At 37.3% G+C, this 23,803-nt stretch overlaps 1 protein-coding gene across 3 annotated transcripts in view; it reads right to left on the bottom strand.

The window, feature by feature from the left end:
- LOC111149050 (PPARG coactivator 1 alpha) overlaps positions 1-23,803 on the bottom strand; it is a 296,508-nt gene that overhangs the window by 29,130 nt on the left and 243,575 nt on the right. For all 3 annotated transcript variants that reach the window (XM_022505948.1, XM_022505949.1, XM_022505951.1), the window contains exons 3-7: positions 9,177-9,371; positions 7,204-7,326; positions 6,141-6,345; positions 1,784-1,829; positions 1,601-1,674 (exon numbers count right to left, since the gene is read on the bottom strand). In XM_022505948.1, coding sequence (XP_022361656.1) covers positions 1,601-1,674; positions 1,784-1,829; positions 6,141-6,345; positions 7,204-7,326; positions 9,177-9,371 — 643 coding nt within the window. The remainder of the gene's footprint in view (positions 1-1,600; positions 1,675-1,783; positions 1,830-6,140; positions 6,346-7,203; positions 7,327-9,176; positions 9,372-23,803) is intronic.

Here is a 23,803-nt window from a genome sequence, read left to right as displayed (position 1 = left end):
AATTCTTTTCCTTTAAAAATCAAGAAATGAACAGTGGATACCATCTAAGAGACATTCTTACTACAGTCTGTGCCACAAAGATGAATGAATTGCCAGTTAAGACATTTAAGTTCAAGGCAAAGGTCTCTGTTTCTTATATTAAAAAAAATTTGATATTTGAATGTTTCTTTATATGACTTAAGCAAAAGAAAATGACAGAACTGTATACTTTAATCAATTTTTTAGATAAGCCCACCAAAATACTCATTCTTATTGGTCAGATAAGAAGGCCTCTACTGCATATGATATATATATATATAAAAGTTACTTATAACCATATAACTAATTATAATTTAAGAAATGATGTTATGTATATGCTTATAAGTGAGTATATATGTATATATGTATGTATGCATATAAAAATACATATACATTTGCGTAGGTATATGTATATGCATATGTACACACACACACGGACACACACACACACACAAAATATATATAAATACCATGAAATTAACTACTCTACTGCTTGACCAAATCATGCAATCATGCAGTAGACCTTTCACAAGGTGGTAATTTAGCAAACTCAAAGTGTGAAATTAAACTTAGTGACAATGACCATTGTGTACACAGCCACTATAGCTCTGGTTGAAAGCATCTTGTTTAAGTTACTGTTCCATTACCCCTATCAACAATGGCCAGAGCCAAGGAACTTCTTGTTCAGACAGTCTAAGATTCACTTTCTGGTGTAGTTCTCTACCTAAACCTAAAGCATTTAGTGCAAAGGCACCATTTACACCCAATTTAGAAGTCTGCCTATGAAGTCTGTGGATTATTAAGTTACTTGGGGGTTATTCCAAGCTTTTAAAGGTCCTTCCTCTTCAGTGTATAAAGTAAGACTGACTAAATGAATCCAGAAGTCCAAATGGCGAAGAAAGTCACTCTTGTTTAAAAATATCTAAGTACATTTTGTTTTGGTGAATGGGCACATTTTCATTTTTCTCCTTTGCTGAAAAGATACAAAAATGGTAACATATATATGAGAACATTATACTAGTAGTTAAGTGTAATGGTGAGTGAGAAAATATTCTAATTAAAACATGGATATAGTGAATAAACTGGGGTTCAAAACTTTGTTCCTTGCTTTCTAGCTCTGTGATCCTGGGCAAGTTGCTTAACATTTCTGAACTGTATACGCTCATCTTAAAAATGAGAAAATTACCACTATCTTCATGAGGTTTCATGAGGTCATTCTGAAACCAGTCAAAACCACTTACGTGCCTGGTACATTTATTGAGTAGGAGACAAATAAATGTTAATTTATCCTCCTGCTCAAGTTTTGGTGTCTTAATCTGACATAGAGTTATTTAGGGATCTAAAGCAATAGTATGCATCTGGTATACTAGTATATACCTGGGCCCACGTCTGACACACAATAAATGTCTTCTCTTTAAAGAAAAAAAGAAGTGAAAATATTTATAGGTAACTTCTTATCCAATGTTGCTTGTACTATTTGTTAATTTCATTAACCACATGGAGAGTATGCACTAATACTTAATACATATTACACACACACACATACACACACACAGAGTTCCAAGTGAAACTTAAGGCTTACCTGCAGTTCCAGAGAGTTCCACACTTAAGGTTCGTTCAATAGTCTTGTTCTCAAATGGGGAACCCTTGGGGTCACTGGAAGATATGGCACATTTATAAAAACAAACTGAAATGGAGTTGCTGTAGCCAAATGTATTAGAACCCCCTTCCCTTTCTGAAAATGGTTACATTTCTTAATACTTACTTTGGTGACTCTGGGGTCAAAGGAAGAGTTAAAGTTGTTGGTTTGGCTAAAGGAAAAAAAAAAGGAAACTAATTATGAAATATTGAGTTTTTCAGGTTTTTTTTTTTTTTAGAATTTTTTTTTCTTACTATAATCAGGTTGGAAACTGGAAACTGGAAAACTAAAGTAAGGAAATCCCTGAATATTGGATCAAAGTCAGAAAACAGTCCATTATGCTAAAACAAATTCCAAACAACATTTGCATCAGTAAACTATCATTCGAAAGCACTTACAAAAACAGAATTTTCCCCAAAATGTAGCATCTCTGTTAAGGATACAAAATTTGCATCATACCATCAGAAAGAAATAATGTGTTCTATTTTAATTTGGAATACAGTACACGGTTTGTTTAGACAAGAAAACAGCAGAATAACTATAAGACAACAGAACGTTATGAATATTCAGTTGATTTTTCTCCTAAAATGTATAATTTTATATCTAGCCCTGAGAATAGGTTATTTCTATGAGGCCAAAGCTCAAGCAATAACCATTCCATTTACTGAAAATTAATTGAGAAATTATGACAAACTGTGGGCATTGACCCAGACGGTTTAAAAGGGGTTCAGATCCCCAAATCTTATAGACAACTAAAGTAAGATACTGCATTTATCAGTTGAGAGACCTATAGACTTGCAAAGAGAGCTCATTTACTCCTTTTATGCTTCCTAAATCTTACCTCCTACAGGAGGCATTTCCCAATTAGGAAGGGTGGAGTAAGAATCTTCTTCTCACTCCAAAATTTCAATTGCTTCTCCTTGGCAGTCTTGTATTTTGAACAGAAGGAGGGGAAAACATGATGAGAAACGTACTTGGGATATACATCCACATATTATGTATATATATATATATATAATATGCTTATCTATAAAGATATATTTATATGTATGTAGGTTTATGTCAATTTTTTCTCATTAACATAACTACTTTCAAAAGGTCAAGAGGTAGTCATTTACGTAATGAAAATCATAGACTTGAAACTAAAAAGGTCTTTAGAATAAACTCTTACTTTATGGATGAAAAACCTGAGACCTAAAGATGTGAAATGATATTTCCAGGGCCATAAAACTAGTTACTGGCAGAGTCAGCCCAGAATATGTTTCCTTTTTCCTATTACCAAAAGGAATTGCATTCAATAGATATTAAAGTAAATTAATCAACCCCAGTAATTAAGGTCCTTTGAAATGTGAAAATATTATTTATGTCCAAATTAGGCTGAAATTACATACCTTACTTGGATAAATAGTATTTACATATTTAATTTGTCGATTTAGATTTAGTTTTTAAACAATCGAATGGTTTATCATCTATCCAATGTGCATCCAGAAATAAGAAGTTCATGCTGTCTTCTACAAATTAGGTACATTGACTGATTGGCTTTTATATATACAGATAAATGAACTGGTTTATATTAATTTTTTTTAGTATGTCTGATATAATGAGCCTTTCCAAAAGAACACACTCATGAAGGAAATTTACCAACATTTTCGGCGTTCAACTAATAATTAGGATCATGCATACGGGCTTCATATGCAAGTATCACTAGATACAAACTGTGTACTATGTCACACAGTAAATATACATCGAAAATCGGTCTCTGGGATTCCAGTTTTCAAGGTGTGGGGTAGGCTATCTGAAATGCTCAAAAGAATTTCCCTAACATTTTGACAGTTGGGTATGGGTGATGGCAAGGGCACTGTAAGGGGAGCGGAAGGCAGCGGCCATGTTTAATGGGACCAATAGAAAACAGGAAGAGAAGGCTATAGGAAGGTTAAGCCCCCAACCACACACAGTAAAGAATGCCATCCCTGAATATGCCTACACTCACAAAAGATACCACTAGAGGAGTATTGATTTGTTGTACTGGGAGTGTAATCCACACTATTTCAATGACTAACAAACCAGGGCCTCTAAAATCCTTAAGGGCAGGAATGCATCTTTTTCATGCAGATTATGGTCTTTTTGATGAATGAATACATTAGTAAATGAATGAATCAATGAATACAGGGGACACCAACATGAGTCAAAGATCAGGCCATTATCCTAAGGAAGTGAAAAAAACTTGACCCCACAATATCATAGACAGCACACATGCAGTTCAGTGAGAGAACATTACAGTATGTCAAGAAAGATAAACCTCAGTAGATTCTGGGTTACTGTCTCTAACTGTTAATATATTTTCTACTTTTAAAGTTTAAATCATAATTTAAATAAATCCTGAAGCTGAGCACTTATTTTCTGTTGGTTATTCATAGCCAGCCATGTTTATTTTTTTCTTGGCCTTTAATACCTATGGGAATTTTGTGGGGTTTTTGATTGTTTGGTTTTGTTTTTTTGTGTATGTTTTTGTCAACAGGCTTTGTTCTGGGATAAACTTTCTATGCTTTGCCACAGGCATATATCTTTCTGAAATATCCACATACAGCAGGTCTCAGCTAAAGAATATGTCCTCCACAGGCCAATTTAACTCCTCACTGCCATGGTTTGTAAGCATTTACAGTAATATTAGCGGTAAGTGCATTTCAAAACCAAACCCCAAACCTCCCAAACTCTCAAAATCCAAAAGTGCCAAATACAATTTTAAGACTATGAAAATTAAAAAGATGCTTAAAACATGTGCTGCTGGTCTGCATTCACTGACCACAGGGTTATAGCTGGCTTAGGACTTTAAATTCAGCTCCAGGAAATGAACGCCTGACTGGGACACACTAGGACAAGATGGAGAGTAGCCCCATGAATTTTTCAGTCTGCTCACTAGAGTGAGCTCAGCTGCCTTCCTTTCACCTGAGGCTCTCCACACCATTATATTTCATAATACTGCTGGTTCTGCTCTGAGAAAAACTGGTCCATGGCCTGTGTGTGAGGGGCCAATCAAGGCAAGGCAAGCTACAAAAAAATGTGGCCCATTTCAGTAAGTATCTTCCCCTGAACTGACAGAAAAGGATGGCCAAGTGATTTTGAGCTATCCACAAGGGAAAACCTAATTGACAGCTAATTTAAAACTTTTAAAGGAGGTTCCTGAAGGTTTATGGTGAGGTAGGGATGAGAGAGGGAAACTGAAAACACTGGAAAGAAAATATCTATTAAAAGCAGCAGCAACAGCATACCTGTATGAAATAATCATGGTTCAAAACAGGGATCAGGGACTACCACTCTGCAGCTGGAAGGGGAAGTCAGGGAAACAAAAGGGAAAAGAGAAGTAGGTGTTTGTAATTGCTATTTTAGAATATGCCTGCTTCCGGGGCGCCTGGGTGGCACAGTTGGTTAAGTATCTGAGTCCTGGTTTCAGTTGGGGTCCTGATCTCCAGGTTGCCAGATCAAGCCCCGCATTGCGCTCCAAACTCAGCACAGAGTCTGCTTAAGACTCTCCCTCTCCCTCCCCCTCCCTGCACTCTCTCTCATTCACACTGTCTCTAAAATAAATATATAAATCTTTAAAAAAAAATATGTATATATATATGTATGTATATATATATACATACATATATATATATATATATGTATGCCTGCTTCCACTACAAGGTTAAAGGTGGGGTTAATGTGGAAGCTGGGATATTTTAAAGCAACAGCAACTTTCAACAAGCTTCCTTTGGGCCTCTAAGACAGGATGATTTTGAGGGAAGAGCCAAGAAGGAAGAAAATTATATCTCTGCCAAGACAGGTTTTCCCAAAATCACCCTGACTTGCCTCAGAAGCATCAGCCTTCCAGAATGTATGGGGATGATAAAAACCAACCCAGATGCTTAGTTTGATCTGGGCAATACTTCGTATTAGAAAGCAAATACAAATAAATTCCAGGGATTTCCAAATCCTTATTTACAAAATAAAATCTATGAGTGTAACATGTGGTCTTTAAAAAAAAAAAAAAAAAAAAAAAAAAAAAAAAAAAAAAAAAAAAAAGAGAGAATGCCCTTAATAATCAGGAAAGGCTGCACAAATACCATGTACTCTTTCTTAAGTTATATACAGCAAATCAACAATACCTCATTTTTTCCATTACTAGAAAGGGAAAAAGAAAAGCTTTTTAATATTGGCTAGCCCAGCTTGCTCCGAATTTCAATTATCTTGGCAATTTAGATTTCACATAAATCTTTCACCACCCCCTCCCCACCCAGCTCACATTTCAGGTGCTTTTTGGTGATTGTGAATTAGGCTGCATATCAGCCGAATAGGTCATGTTCAACCTGTGTCCAAGGAAGGATTTTTTTTTAATAAGTCTATAAGAAAGTGCTGAATTCAGTTTGGGCATCCCCAGCCCGGTGCATGCTCGCCTCGCCTTCAGTGCCCTCGCCTACAGCCTGTGCTTTGGTCCCCAGCCTACCTTGTAAATGTTGAGACTGCGATTGTGTGTGGGACTTCTTTTTGGAGGTGCATTTGTCTCTGCTACTGTTCCTGTTCTCCGTGGGTTTGCTGTGAGGAGGGTCATCATTTGTGGTCAGATACTTGAGAAGCTCCGAGCAGGGACGTCTTTGTGGCTTTTGCTGTTGACAAATGCTTTTCGCTTTATTGCTCCATGAATTCTCGGTCTTAAAAACAAGGCATAAAGAAAGCTAAAATTAGTGAACTGAACCTTATCAGAATGGATATAGGTTTTCTGAAGAGATGAGATTTTCAATGAAGTGTTCAGTCTAAGTGTACTAGATCTATGAGCTGTGAATAATTGTTTGCAGAACAAGGAAAGAAAATTACATTTAAAATTCCTAAATGACATTTATGCAGCTTTTTATTTCATTTCTCCTACATTTCAATGTTCCTACTCAGCAACATGTAACTAACAAGACCCTATAGCGCCTTTACTGTGAATAAAAAAAAAATAAGCTGGTTTAAACCTTAATTTGCCACTGATTGCTGGAGCCTCGTATTCACAATTCTCTTAAGTACCACTTAACGCTCCGTTTTCACTCACAGTGAATGGCAAGACAAACATTGTTTAATACAGCCCGCTAACCGAATTATGTCATTGCCAGCATTCTACCCAATTAATGGCAGAGATAGATCTTTTGTGGTGATTCCAGAGCAATCTTTCTCAGGTTAGACAGCTGGCAAAATGGCAATCCTGCATCTTCAAGTCACTCCTAGATAATACCAGCTGATCAGCAAATTTTATTGTAACCCACATTGCTGCGCGTATTAATAAAGCGGGCAAGGAGTAACAGACGGTGGAACTTCCATTCCAATCATCCAAAGACAAAGCATAAATGAACTCTTTCTAGTTTAAAGTAGCTGGAGCCCTGCTTTTGGAAACCCATTTCATATTGTTTCACATTATAAAGCAACTGCAGGATCCCAGCTGAATACATAGAAATAAACCTATCCTTTGTTTTACTGCTTCAAGCAAAATCCTTTGTTACTTTCCCTCCTATATTAAAAAGTTTGCATTGTACCTTAACAACTGCAGGGTTTGCTCTGATCCTGTGATTATGGTTTGCATGGTTCTGGGTACTGAGACCACTGCATTCATTATAACTTAGCTGAGTGTTGGCTGGTGCCAGTAAGAGCTTCTTAAGCTAGAAACGTATCAGAGAAGGGGAAAAGCAAAAGAAGTTATGCATCTTGTAAGCATTAGAATACGTTACTGAAATTTTAAACTGAAAATTAATTAATTATAAAAATTAATTCTCTCACTCTTTAATTACAGTCACACCAAGGCACAATAGCGCTAAAGGAAATGCATTCTTAAAAAGTAAGAAAAAATTTGGCATTATACTACCAACTGTGAAAGTATTTCCTTTCCCTACACTGACACTTAGTATTGTCTACCTTAATTTGTTTTGTTTTGTTTTGTTTTTCTTTTTGGGGGATAAAATAAGGTAAAAGGATCCTCCTGAAAGGATTTCCAAATACCTACTAGGTGAGAAAATTTGCCCTGATAAATGAGGAATTGGGGGTTGGGGACAGAATATAGGAAATTTTCCCCTCAGTAATCCAAATGAATTAAGTGAAAATAAATAAAAGCTTTGTAATGCTTTGAATGATATTTTCACAATCCAGTTTAACTTTACTTATTCAAAGTGTATTTATGGTGAAAGAGTGGCTATCACTGAAACAGACTTGTAAGTGGGCAGAGTCAGGAGATGTGATTCTGACTCATGTGAAGCATTTACTCTTTCTTGACTCTTTCTTTACTCTTTCTTCATTTAACACGCTGGCCTTCTAGGCCCTCCCTGCTCAGACAGGCAGTATGAGGCTGAGTCAACAACCCTTCCCAGTTGAACCAATTATCTGGATGAAAATCCTCTTGTATCAATGTAAAGACATCAAAGTACCAGCCAGCAAGGCCAACGGCAAATGGGGAAATGGTGGAGGGGCGGGAGGAGGGTAGCAATTACTTATGAGGGAGTTTCTTCTAAACCAGAAATCTCGGAATGAACAGGAGTACAAGTAGACTCTCCGTATGTTTACATGGAATGTTTTTTAACATTTAAAAAGCTTAGATATGAGAGAGAAACAACCCCTAAATGGCATGCCAAGGAGCATTATTAAAGTTTGGAGGATAGCATTCCATAATTTACATAGTATGGTCTTACATCAGATTTATGGCAAATGACAAATGGCTACCATAGATGAGAAGGTAAACTGTGTCTTAGAACTAATAAAATTCTGGTCAAGCACTGTATCAAAAGAAAATTTACTCTTCATTGCCAACAAAGTCACTCTTCAATGCCTTCCATAAATTTAGGGAACTTGGGTTGCAAATGTGCTATTATTTTTCAATCTTCACAAGAATTATGGATCTAAAACCTTAAAATATTACATATCCCTGGATCTACCTTTTATTCCTAGAATCATAGGCATAAGAATAAAACTATAAATGTGTCGATTGTTATATAATTTATGATGGTGAAAAAATAGGAAAAAGACTAAATATCCAGCCATAAGAAATCTCTTAATGAACTAAGACATTTCCAAACAATAAAATAATAAGTGATACAAACAATTATGTATATATTTCAAATTCATAAACATAACAATGTATCTTAAAACAAGAGGAAATTTCAGTCTTTTTTTATATCAGAGATGATTTGATTTTACAGGTGAATTTTTGGTCTGTACTTTTTGGGTTGTCTATGTTTTCTAAGTTTCTACCACGAACATAAATAATGCTAAGAAATAAAAATACACAACAAACATAGCAAAAGACAGTTAAAACAAACTGTAGTAAGACCACATGAAAACTGTTATTACCAACATTTTTAAACACAGAATCACAGAATTCGCAACTCCGAGTCCATTTGGGAATTGTTTTTGGCATCAATCTAAATTAAAAATCCAGACCTTATTGTTACTACATCATACCCATGCAGCGGGTAGCCAGAGGCAACTCCAATTCCTGTTAAACAGTAGGAAGGGTTCTTACTAGAGACGGCTCTTCTGCCTCCTGAGGCGGAGGGGTGCCGTCAGGCATGGAGGAAGGACTAGCCTCATTCTCAGTGGTCACATCTCCATCTGTCAGCGCATCAAATGAGGGCAATCCGTCTTCATCCACAGGGAGACTGTCCAGTGTCTCTGTGAGGACTGCTAGCAAGTTTGCCTCATTCTCTTCATCTATCTTCTGCAAAAACAGAAAAATAGACGACGTGAGTGAGCTGACATGGGGGGCCAGGTTACACCATCAATCAGTGTAGACAGATCATGTTTATCCAAATGAAGAGTAAAGTGTACGTGAAATGGTTAAATGATCATGCCAGAACACAAAGGATCATGTCTTCTTCAAACTCCAAATTCACTTTTGGTCTGAATCACACCATGAACTGACACCTCGTAGTACCAATTTCTGCTGGGTGAGCTGTCCCAGCTAGCAATTTATGATGCTGGTGACTATTATGGCCGTATAGGACACAATCTTGTTCGCATTCGCTTTCCCCGTGTGTGTGTCTTGTTTCCCTAACTAAAGCAGAAGGTCTAGAGAATCTCAGAACTTGAGAGAATTTTCACCATTATCTATTTCATCTTCAGATACAGTGTTTCAATCTCCTGTGCAGCCGAAATGTTTAGATAACCCTCTGTTTGAACAGCACCAGAAACTGAAACTATACTGAGAGGAACTATACACTTTCATGGTTTCAATTATAATCTCAACACCGAATACTCCACAACCATTCATTTCCCTCCCTGACATCTCTCCCAACTTTAGTCATAAATCTAGAACTGCCCACTGGATACTTCTACCTAATAATAGCTCCCTCATCCTCCAAAACCCAAACTTAGAACCTTTCACAAAAAAAACTGTTGTTTCCCTTGACTTCCTGGGTTTGGGTAACAATTCTTCAGACCCAGACTATAGAACTACCTTGAGTCCTCTTTATCTGGTCAGTCATTAAGTAGAGTCCCACTTTGTCAGTCTCTTCAATGCAGTCGTTTCTTGTAGCCAGGGTATGATTCTAGTGAGACGTTACTTGGAATGGGGGCTCCTGCGAACATATTCTAACTTGTTTCTGCAACTCCCACAGTCACTTGCATGCACACACCCTTAGAAAGTTAATCTTCAGGTATTCATTCCATAAATATATCTGCATACCTACTATACCGGGACCGTGTTTGGTGTTAGAGATAGAAAGAGAGAGATAAACCTCTGTCCTCCAAAAATCCTCCAGTGGAAGGGAAAGAAACTGTGAATAATTTATTATAAAAGATAACATTTATTTCAGTACTCCGTATAAGCTTATACACCCTGTTTATAGGGAAATGTGCTATATTCTAATCCTGGGCCACCGGTGCCAATGCTAGGCACACAGCGTGGCCATTGATTACTTGCTGAATAATTCATCGATCTGCATTTCTACCTAGAATATATGTTGTATAGATCACTTTCTCTTCCTTCTGTTAGCACGTCACTTTGTTTGTCCAATTTGACCTGCTTCATAAATCTTTTTTTTTAAAGTTCTGGATGCTATGACATTAACAATATCGGCTAAATTATCCCACACAGATTCTATTACAAAATGCACCTAAGCTGCTGACATCTAATGAAGCCAGCAGTGCCCACACATCCTTTCTCTCTAGCGCTGAACTCCAGTTAATTGACCTGACAAAATTACAAGAATCACAGAATAAGACAGCTAATCAGAAAATCAAATTGTATTACTAGAGAAATTAGGCAGGCCTTTATCACGTATACATTCTATTTTCACATAAAAATTGTTTTCCCTCATTACTGATGAGTCCCCATCCAGGAGTAAAACTACAGACTTCTTTCTCTTTTGGATTCAAGAGGCCAAAAAGAGCCATTTGTACTCATGGTAGACTTTACTAGTATTTCTTACGCTTGCATTATGTGTCTTTGTAATGCCGCTGGACTTGACATCATGAGTCAAGTGGATTTGGGCACATGGGATGGAATGACAACTTTCTGAGATTGAGGACTCCACTGAAGGAGGTAAATCCTAATTGGATTGGGGTGGGGTGTCGTGGATGTTAACTTCAAAATGGTACCACTTCTTCCAGAAACTGACCGATTCTTTAAAAATCAAACTGCTTAATAGCAAATCATTATTGAGCATACTGTGGAGCTTCAGTTCTCCTAGAGTTGTCCATGTAATCTGAATAATAAAGATATTGAGATGATTTTCATTTATTTTCTGCCTGGCATGATAATCTGGTGTCCAAAGATTCCAATCTCTCCCCTTTCAATTCAGATTCTGCCCCTCCCACCATACAAAAAAACAAATTTGGGTTATTCATCTGTCCTAAATAGAAATTATATTTAATTTAAGCACATATTACTTTAAGTCATCTAAAATAATGAGATTTACATTAATATAAATATATCCATATTATCTAATAAAAATAATCTTTGAAGTTATCTCAAGCACACACACACACACACACTCACGCACACACAGTTTCAGTAAATTGGATTTTTTTTTCCAGGTATCCCAATTTTCAGAAAGGCTTATTTCACTGAAGTTCAAAAATAGCTCAAGAAAAACAGTTAAGAATGTTTACCAATAAATGAGTAATTTTGTTTACCCTGATTTAAATTTTGTATTTGGCTTTCCAGCAACACTACAAGCCTCTATTTGCTTTCAATCACATAATACAATAGCGCCTTAGTTCTATCCCTAGTGTAAACAAACTACAATAATTCCAATCAAGTCAGAATGACAAAGAACACTTAAATTAACTAGTTTTCTCCAATTTCTTTAATAAGCCTGGGTGAATGTACATCAAAAACAATAGCAGAAATATTGGAGCCTGATAATGTCATAATTAATTTACAAGATCTGATTAAACCACAGCTATTTAAATTCTCTCTACTGGAACCACAATGGGAGGGAGGGTTGTGGAATGGAAGATTGGCAGAGTGTGTGTGTGTGTGTGTGTGTGTGTGAGAGAGAGAGAGAGAGAGAGAGAGAGAGATATGGGGTATGTGGGTAGGGTATGCTGGTGTTCAACCAGGATGGACCAGTAGGACTCTAATCCTTATTTAGAACCCACGTTCATCAGGCACATGGCTGACTCAATGAGGGGCTCGGAGACAGTTCATTTTAGTAAAGTTGTTCTTGAAGGAAAGAACGTTATTTCCAATTCTCTGTGTTTTGTCTAATCATAGAAGACTGGGGAAAAAGATATTTCCCAATGACATTTTTGTTCTGAAACTCAAAAGATATTCCTGTATGTAAAGCTGAGTGGACATTGCTCGTCACTGTGGCAATTCCAATTAGTTTAGCATGAGTTTCAACAAACACTCCAGAGAAGGCAATGGATGTGACAAAAAAGACTCTGGTAAACAATTAATGTCACTTCCCATTATTGCTTCGGTCCCAATTTACAGAGCAAATAAATCAAAGTCACTGCAGATGAAGCACTTTGGCCTATGAACACATGTCTGTTCACAGGTGACGGGGCATTGAAATACATCAGGCAGTAAAACGACTTTGCAAAATAACCTTTCAAAGACTCTGCTCTGACACCGCTTTCTGACTTCGAAATTACTATTTTTACAAAAATATATTTATTAGCTCCATATAAGTTAAGAAAAGAAAAGCGGAGAGGTGAAAAAGAGAGAGCAGGTCACCAATTAGGTAGTGATCTAAAGCTACACAGCTGAGCCCAGTGTTGAGGGCGGCAGCAGAGAAGGAAAGAAAGGTAGGGAACAGGCCGACAGGCATTTCCACCGGGGAGCTCTGTGACTCTGAAGCAGCTTTAGCCATGCTGGGCGTCAATCTGGGCTCTCCTTAAGCAAGGCAAGTCTGCTGCTCGTCTTGCCATAGAAATAAACATCATGTGACCATAATGCTCATTTTCGAAAGGTGCTCCTGGAGTAAGGAAGCCCATTCTACAGATGCTCAAGGCATAAAGAATTTCCACTGATAGGTGATACACGTACATGTATACTAACAACCCAAAATTCAGAATGGGCAACAATTCTGATGTAATGCTATGTCATTAACGATAGTTCAGAACACTTGGTTCATTACTGCTCCTTGGGACTCCTCAGTCCCTATCTGACCTACCCTAAGTATAATATAATTCAAAAGGCACAGTTAAAGGAAGGCAGATTCTGTATCTTCGGGTACAGAGAGTAACCTCAAGACTGAAATTTGGGGTCCCGGACATAATACCTGGGCCTTCCTCCCCTGTGAGCTGTTGGCAAAAAGGATATTCCAAATGATTACACATGGTGGACAGTGCATTGAGCTCACCCAAGTGCATAGAGAGGGAATAAATCTACTAAATTAAGGAGGAAATGAGGGACTCCGAGATGTTACTAGACACCTGAAGGGAGAACTGCAAAGTGAAACCGGCATGTGGTATCCCAAAGATTTTTAAATGCAGGCTATTATGGAAGGACCATGCCCTGCTTATGATAGTAATTTTTTCCACATCTTGTAGAATTGCAATTACACTCTGCGTCCCCAGATTCTCACACTCGCTTGATCTCTGTTTGATAAAAATAGTTTAATAGCCATTTAATCACAGCTTCATTATCTTAGCTCTCTTAATGCGAATTAGGCCAGGAGAATTCCTGCTTCCTCATTATTCAAATCATCAATAAGAAGGAAACAGTGGGGTCTTCTTATCATTCATTAATCAGTTTCAATATCTTAGGTACTGTTTACTCAAAGATCAATCTATGTGAAAGGTCACTTAACCTCTGTGAGCCTCTATTTTTTTTTCTATATATAAAAATCCAGGTTATTATCTGCCTAATTCCAAGGACAGAATTTTTCTGCACTCATGGTTAATAGGGAGAAAAAAAAAAGAATGGACAAAAGCCTGAGAATTCTTCAAGAAGTGGCTCAACGAACATTTACAGTGTATATGCCCATCGTCTTGACTGCCCATATTTGAATTTCCTTCGAGCATGATCTACCGCCGATTTTTAGCACCAGGCCAGCTTCCTCCCAAATACCCAGCATGCCTTGGGCTTCCTCCTTGCCCCATCCTGCTGATTTGGAAGCAGCTAATGAAGACAAAATTAACTCCTACTTTAAGTGAGGCCTAATTAGGAAGGGAAATCTGCTAGAGTAACATCTGGTAATGCATTCTGAAGCCAAATATAAATGACATTTTTGGATTATCCACTATTTTGGATTATTTCTCCCACTAGACCCCAACCAGGAGTTGAAATAAATAAATGAGAAAGTGACTTTTATGATAGATTCAAGGGTTCAAAGAAGAGTTACAGTTGACCATAGGAGTCCCTTCCCAGGATCTTTCTACAAACAGTTCTGTACCTTTTGCTCATGCATGAAAAGGCAAAAAACTTTTATATGTATAAATTTTGGTTTTAATGTATAAAGTTTGATTCAAGATTGGCAGAAGTGGAACTAAAATTAAAAAAAATAATAATTTCTGAAAGTAAAGAAAAAAATAACAATTCAGACTAGACTACTGAAATAGAATTTGAGATTATCAGCTTTTCTCTTTAAGCATTTTAGTCAGGAAAGATACCATCTCACCAATTGTGTATTATACATGTCCACTCTGAGGGGACTAATCCTTTGTTGGAGATGTTTGAATACTCACTTTCAATATTTTGAATACTCACTCTCAAACAACTCTTTCTCTCTTTTTTCTCTTTTTCTTCTCTTTCTTTCCTCAAATGTTTTATAGTCCAATGTGCTTTTCCTTGCTTCTCTTATACCTAGGTATGGACCAACAGCATGTCTGGGCACCTTCTCACAATCCAAAAGAAAATAAGCAGATTCCCCATGTGGCACTTCTTAAAGTTTGCTAACTCCTGCCCCATTAAAGAAGAGAAGGCTCTAACATAACCCACTAACTCTGTTTATGGGATGGCTTTGAAAATCGGACGGACGCTTGAAGACGGGGTGAAAAATGACCTAAGACATTTCAAGCCTATATGTGCAGCAGAAAAATAACCAAGACAATAAAGACTTTGCATGATATCACACATTTCTTATGAAAAATACTTCTTGTATTATGAAAAAATACTTGTGAAAATTCACTTCTTACAGATACCCTGAGAATTAGCTTAGTCTTCTCTTTTATTCCCAGGAGAGAGAAAATAAGCGCATTATGTGACCCCGTATCTGCTCTGTTGGATGCCAAAGTTGCTGGAATGTTAGGTTGTACTGCTAGAGTAGTTAGTAGAAAGAACACAAATATTAATTTCACTGTTTGGGTAACTCTCCATTGACATCGAGGCTACTTAAAATAACATGTACATAAATGTGTCTATCCATACCACTCCCAACACACACAAGTTTGCATCTCAAGTGCATATATGTAAAACAGAATCTACGTCCATGCACATTTCAGCCTCTTAGGTATATTCTGATATATTTCATTGCAGTTGACTATATATGTGTACTGTCAGCACATGATTCTTCCTCCCAGTTATCCACTCTAACTGAGGAAAGCAATGATCAAAAACTGAAGACAATTCTTGGGACAATAAAATAAATCAAGAATCAAGTGGAAATAAATACAAGCAAAACTGAAGAACTCCCTCCATAGATATATTTATACCTGTGGGAGTCCATTTAATTTTTGTTAATATTCATGCTCCTATTTAAACAGGCATAAAATATGTATTCACATCTGTATTGGGCTCCATCTGAACTTACTAGCTTATATCACACACTCATGAGTTAATAAACACCCACTAAATATGTGGAATTCATTATTCTGAGGAGGCTACATGAGCCAAAAGTATAAATACAGATGTTCAAGAGAAAGGCTTAAGAAAAATCTTGTTTGCTGCTTCAAAACGAGCTATTTTGGGGGGCGCTGGGTAGGGGGAAGGGAGATGTTTCATGTCCACTTCTCACAACATGAAGAGGAAGCGACCAAGTTGAGCCACCAATCATGAGACTTAATGGGCCCATAAAGATCAGCCTGGCATTCCATTTGTTCTCAAGTTTGAACTAAGAGAGAATCTGGGCCCTGTATAAAAGACACCACACTGAAAGTGGAGAAAATTGTCCCAAGTCCCATCTGCACCACTAGCTAGTTATGCAGCCTCAAGTAAAACAATCCAACTAGGGCTGCAGTGCACATGCCAAATGAAAATCTTGTAGGTTCCTAACTGGCTCCCCTGCTTTCAATCTCACCGCTTGCCTCCCCATCCCAACAGTCCATTCTCATCACAGAAGACTAAGGGATTCTGATAAAACCTAAGTCATACCTTGTCTCTCTTGTGACCTAGCCCTCCATGACTTCTCATGTCTCTCAAAGTCAAAATCCTCAGAGTGACCTGCTAGCCTAGGATCACCACAAAAGTTATCATCCAAGCTAGAACACTTCTGAGAATGTACATACTAACCCCTTGGGTGTGAATGTAGACAATCATGGTCTGAGATATATGGTTGGTTGCCCTATATTAGACCTACATCATCTGACCCTGTTAGTGCCCCCATTTATCTGTCTGAATCCTCTCCAACCACTCTGACCTCATCTCTACTCCAAAAAATGCCAGGCATTCTCCTGCCCCAAGGCTTTTGCACCTGCTGTTTGCCCTTACTAGTAGGCTCTTCTGCCAGATGGCCACATGACTTACCCCTTCATCCCTTCTTTTATTCAAAAGTCACCTTTTCAGTGAGACCTTCCCAACCACTCCGAACAGTGTGTCCATTTCCCTAGTTTATTTTTCCTTTTGATGCTTATTTCTATAACTCAATATATATTTTACTGACTTACGTCATTGGTGGCCTATCTAAAATGGAAGCGCCATGAGGCCTGTTGGATCACTATTAAGGCACTTGGCATATAGTAGACGCTTATTAAAAATGAGTAATAACACCTGAAATGTTGAATCCATCCTAAAAACATAATGTGACTTTTCATTCTTCTGTTGTTGTCACTGTTGTTTGCTCTGAAATTCCCACATTTTTCCACCCCCACCAATTAATAATGTTTATCTTAGGCTATAATTTGAAATTGGCTTGCATTCATTCTTGTACATCAGCTGATAGGCCAGGCAAACAGTCAATATATTCTTAGTGGGAGGGAAGGAAATTTGGACAGAACCACAGAGGGGCTGATTCTGAAATAAACCCCCAAAGCACTGAATCTGTATGAGTCAGTGTAACATACATCTTTTGTAAAGGAAGAGGTTGACATGGGTCTTATAAAGGCAGGGATTAATTAATCCCAGCTCTCGTGTTTGGGAGGATACAGGAATGAATCATCAAGCAATTAATTTGCAAAAATTTCCAAAGAACCGAGATGATTTGTGAAGAGAAAATCGTGCCAGACCAACTTACTCTCTGTCCATGCAGAAGCATCAGGCTCGCTAATCAAGAGAAAACAATCTATCTGGACTAGAGGGAGCGTCTGTATTCCATACTGAGTAACACACTTATCTATAAGCTGGGAGTGTATAGTCTTAGCCAGAAGCTTTTTCCAACTGTGTGCCATGGAACTATAGCCATATCCGAAGTGTTATAAGGACTAATAATAAACACTGTAGTATATGATATATTTTACACATTTATATAATTGAGCTCATATGCCATCATAACTAATTTGTTTTTAGAAAGCAACATGCACACTCAACTGTGTTATTTCTCTGATCATAAGCACGGTGGAGACCACCACTGCATTAACTTGCCATGTTGAATCATTTTATGTTGGTCTCGGGATTAAAAAATATATATATATCTTGAGAAGTGAGAGTGAGCAGCTTAAAACCTGGAGCCATTTACAAATACTCGTTTCTACGAAGCAGGATTTTCTCAATCCTCTTAGATCAAAACAGACTACAAAATAATCAGTTGCTAAGATTGATATAAGATACCAATCATCATCTTAAGCCTCAACTTCACTTTTTTTTCCTGTTCATTTAAATAGTTTGATAAATATTATGACAGATAAATGTTATTTAAATAAAAATTAATAAGTAGCAGCTGACTTTCTCTGAGTCTTCCTATGTGCCTGGTGCTGAGTTCATTTCCTTACACACACTATTTCATTTAAACCACCCATTGACCCTATCATTAGCCCTAAATCCATGCAGCTTATAAAAGGAAGAGTTGGATACCAAACCAGATATATCTGATAAAACCTTGCTCTCACTTCCTTTCCTTATATGTTGGAATTTTATGGATGAATCAATGGAACAAAAATGAGTGGGCATGTGATAGTCTAATCTGTAATCAGATTACAGGATACAAAATGAGTGAATTATCAACAGATAAAAACCAAGGTGGGTAACTGCCTTTATATCCCATGAAGCAGAGCTGGTCTTCCAGGTGGAAAGAGGCTATTGCTTTGATGTTCTTTCTCGGTATGTACTGCCAGCCCAGTGTCATCACAGAGCCTCTCTTCAGTCCTACTGGATGTGATCTGCTTTTCTGTTTGAATGTTCTTTCCAGAGGCGCCTGGGTGGCTCAGTTGTTAAGTGTCTTCCTTTGACTCAGGTCGTGATCCCAGGGTCTTGGGATCAAGCCCCACATTGGGCTCCTTGCTTGGAGGAAGCCTGCTTCTCCCTCTCCCACCCCCTCTGCCTGTGTTCCTTCTCTTGCTGTGTCTCTCTCTCTCTCAAATGAATAAATAAAATCTTCAAAAAAAAAGAATGTTCTTTCCATTTCCCACCATTTCTTCATATCCTATCTCTACCTCAAATCCTGTCTTCAAGCTCTTAATGCCTGTATAAGAAAAACCTGGATCCCTGGAGAGAAATACTGATTTCTAAGTCTCATCACCGACCACTAAATCAAAACCTCTAGATCAGGGTTTCTCAACTTTGACACTTCTGACATTTTGGGCCAGATGATTCTTTGTTGTTAGGATCTGTCCTCTGCATTTCAGGATGTTTTGTAGTATCTCTAGTCTATGCCTGTTTGATGCCAGGAGCACCTCCCCGATTATCAAAACAATCCAAAAGGTCTCCGGATATTGCCAAATATTTGCTGGTAGCCAGAACTGCCCCTAGCTGAGACTGATTGTCTTAAGAGGAGCAGTCCAGGATTCTGCAGTTTTGATAAGCACCCCAAGTGATTCTGAATCATACAAGTTGGGGTAATTTGCTGTTTTCTGGCTGTTAAGTAGTGTATAGATCAATTTATGATGGGAATTTATGATTCCGAGTAAGCTAGATTTATCTGTTCTAACACATGCAGTTCTAGCAGTTCTTAATAGTTATTAATAACATATTTTTATTTATTCTATGTGAATGCTTATTTCTAGTATCTTACATTATATGCCTAGATGTTTTATGGTCTATGCTTCCTTGTTGATTATAACTTACTGGTTATTTACTCCCTGAATTTCTTTTTGATTAGTCCAATGGCATTTCACTCTTTTTATTGCCAATCATTTTCCTCTTTTTTTCAACATTTTCTCACCATCATCATTTTCATAAAGTTCATTTTGGTTTTTTAGTCTATTGGAGTACATAGACTACATGCTAAATGATTCTTGCGGATTTTCTTCTATATACTTTCAGAGTTCTTAAACATTTCTAGACTTCTTAAGATTTTTTTAAAGCTCAAGAAGTACATAGAAGCCTTACACGAGTTTGATGTTATTATGAAAGAGGCAGTGAGGCAAAAGAGAGACTCTGAAGTTCGACTGCTTACATTTGGATCCTGAGTTCATCACTTACACAGTGCATAACCTTCCGCAAGTTACTTAACCTCTCCGTGTCGCAGATTTTCACGTCTGGGAAGGGCGTTATAATAATAAGACTTACATTGAAGGGCTATTTTGAGCAAATCCATGAAAATCCTGTAAAACAGGGCCTGGTATATAGTGAGCCCTTATCCTTGCTACTATTAATATTATCATTATTATAGTCCTTATGCACTAGATTGAGCTCAAAATAAGTGAGACCAAAAAAAGGGATCCATTGGGAAAATTACTATAGTGACGGGAACATTTAAAGAAGGCTTCAAAGGGCGCCTGTGTGGCTCACTTGGTTAGGCAGCTGCTTTTGGTTCAGGTCATGATCCCAGGGTCTTGGGATCAAGTCCCACATCTGGCTCTCTGCTCAGCAGGGAGTCTGCCTCTTCCCCTCCCCCTCTCCCTGCTCATGCTCTCTCTTCAAATAAATAAAATATTTTTTAAAAATAAAAATAAAATAGACTTCAAGGATGGCATGGGATATGAACAAATGAAGGGAAAGGGGAAGACCATTCTATAAAATAAGCCTACACAATATAGAGGTTTTAATATGGCATCAAAATTTCTATGTCCATGAAGGCTCAAAAATCCTTACGGTTTGTATAAAGGTCACTGCCTACTTGTTACCTGTTAAGATGGTAAATTGGAATTAAAAGATGTGATATGACATAATCACTGCTGCTTACATGTTTACTGCATAGAGTGATCATCTGAGATCCACACCATGTGGAACCATGATATGTATATTTGACACACCCTCCATTCATGTACACACATACAGATCTATAGCATATTTATGTGCATATTTATAAGTACATAAATTTTTACTACTTACACATATTTATTGAGTGCCTACTCTATGCTATAATCTGTTTTCTAGGAACTTACATTTTACTTTGGTGGAGAAAGGATGGCAGATAATAAACAAATGAACCCCCTTCCAAAGATAGATAAATAGATAGGATATTTATAAATACACATATATAGAGAAAGAACATAGAATACATATATAATATATATATTCACACACACATTACATACATAGAATGTATGTATGTACAGAAAGAATGTAGAGTTTATATATGTTAATAATATTATTAGTTGTATATATTATATATATTATTATTATATTTTATATAACATTATATATATATATAGAAAAAGAAAGAGAAAAAAGAGAATTATATTTGGAAATTATATTTGGACTGTGGTGTGTGCAAATATATATATATATGGTATATATATATTTATAACATAGAGAGGAAGAATAGAATATATGTGCATATATACGTGTGTAGGTATGCATATATATACCTACTTGATAGCAAAATATATACATCCAATAATGTATATTATATATACACATATATAGAAAAAGTATATAGAGCACATACATATATATACACACACACACAAAATATATATGTAGGGAGAGAATATAGATTTTATATAATAATAATATTATATATATTATTATATATTATACAATATTATATATGTATAGAAAGAGAGAATACATATATATATATATATATGTAACAGAGAGGAATACTAGAGTATACATGTGTATATATGTGTGTATATGTATGCATATATATATACATACTTGATAGTAAAATATATGCCTCCAATAATGTATATGTATAAATGTTTATATATACAGAGAAAAAGACAGACAGACTGACAGACAGCATTTGAAATAGCAAGCCATAATAGCTGAGAAAGAAATGTTCTAGGCAGGGAAAGGACTAAATGCAAAGGTTCCAAGGTGAGAACTTTCAATGCGTAAGACGTTAGTATTTTTGTAGTTTAGGTATTGGTGTATCTGGGAGGGAGGTGATGTTGAGAATATTTAACAAACATTACATGAGCACAGATCACTCAGAGCAGCAGCACCAGGATGTCAGAAAGAAGGCCTCTACTATAAATGACACAAAGTCTTATTGTGGCAAATTAGCAGATTGTATTAACCCTGGTATAAGTGTGTTTTTTAGGCTGACTCTGTAAGACATTTTGTAACAATTTCCCATTTCAACCAATAAATTCTCTATAAGACAGTATATTTTCTGCCCCCAAGAAGTGCTTAGAAGGCACTATTGCATGGGCCAGTGCTGTTTGTTCATCCACACTTAGCACCACAAGATGTGTGCAGACCAAGCAGCTGCAGATCCCTGGCACCTGGATGTACATGGTATATTAAGGTTGGGGACGCCAAGATTTGGGCGACAGCAAATGATCTGATTACTGCAATATTCTGGCAATAGCATTAAAATGAGAGAAAATTGTCTCAAGGTGGTTAGAAGCTATTCAGAGGCTGGGCTGTCTTCTCTGTGGAGGCATCTAGGGTGAAAAGAATCAGTGTGCTTCCCAGTAATCCTCCATGCTGTGCGGGGCCCTTCCCCAGGGAGAAGAGAGTCCTTTAGGGCCTGGGACTGAGTCTTAGACTCCTGGAGCAATATTCATTTCCCACTCAAGGGTTCTGAACAGGGTAGTGGGTTGTCAGAAAACACTCGCCAAATGAATACAATATGAGCAGTCTCCATGACTTTGTGTCTAAGTATTCCACGTGGGTTTCAGCTTCCAGTACATCTGAGTGAGGCTGCAATCTCGTACGATTTTGGGTCCGTAAATCCAGAAAGAGTGTACCCCTCATGAAGAATCTTTAAATACTTTAAAATGAATCAGTTCTAAATGCAGACTCACTCACGATGATCCGTGATTTATACGCCTATGTGGTGAGCACACACAGTGGGGTTGCTTACGACACACAGTTAGATAAAATGGCAAGTAACATCCAAGGGGACATTTTTTAAAGTGACTTGATAACTGGGTTAAAGAAGTGTGTGTGCCTGTCACGACATGGGAAATGACAAAAGAAGTATAAACCAAACTGGATAAAAATTCAAGAGTTACAGGATGATAAAAGCAGAAAAAAAAAGTCATTTAACAACAGGCTCACATAATGATAGGATGTAGTAACTGAAATACAGAAGAACAAGAGCCAAAAAGAGTCAACTCATCCAACTGTATGATTTTGGAGATGAGAAGACAGATAAGATCTTAAACAGACTCTTTCAAGGTCAATTCCTAACTGATCTAAATCTACATTTGTTTGGGGCCTCTGGGCTCCCTTGTCTTTCTACAATGCCATGTCATTTCCCAGGAGAATAAAAGCAAATATTAGCAAAGAATGTTTCTCATACATTTGCCATATTTCTTCTTTAGGCCTCAATATTTATTAAAATATTACAGACGGGAAGTTCCCAGTTCAGACTTCTATAGAAATTCTGAGCCCCCCAAAAATTCCATGTCTGTGATTCTCAATGCAACATAAGTTTTAAATGGGAATCATGGGACCCCTGGGTGGCTCAGTAGGTTGGGTGTCTGCTTTCAGCTCAGATCATAGTCCCAAGGTCTTGGGATTGAGCCCCATGTCTGGCCGCCTGCTCAGCTGGGAATCTGTTTCCCCCTCTGCCTGCCATTCTCCCTGCTTGTGCATTCTCTCTCTTTCTCTCTCTCTCTCTGACAAATAAATAAATAAAATATTTTTTTAATAAATAAAATCTTTTTTAAAAAAAGAGTCAAGATTTACATGTCAAACTGTTGTCATTAAGGGACGCCTGGGTGGCTCAGTTGGTTAAGCAGCTGCCTTCGGCTCAGGTCATGATCCCAGAGTCCTGGGATCGAGTCCCACATCGGGCTCCTTGCTCGGCAGGGAGCCTGCTTCTCCCTCTGCCTCTGCCTGCCATTCTGTATGCCTGTGCTCGCTCTCTCTTCCTCTCTCTCTCTGATAAATAAATAAAATCTTTAAAAAAAAATATATTAAATATTTGTTGAGTACCTACTGTGTACCAGCCATTCTTGATGCTGGGGATCTGGCAACAAACAAAATAATTCAAAACCCCTGTGCTCACAAAGCTTATTCTACCAGGAAAGACACTGATGAAATAA

Source organism: Enhydra lutris, unplaced genomic scaffold (assembly GCF_002288905.1).
Source record: "Enhydra lutris kenyoni isolate GAN:26980312 unplaced genomic scaffold, ASM228890v2 scaffoldscaffold21, whole genome shotgun sequence".
NCBI lineage: Eukaryota > Metazoa > Chordata > Mammalia > Carnivora > Mustelidae > Enhydra > Enhydra lutris.
This window is presented reverse-complemented; position numbering and strand designations above follow the sequence as displayed.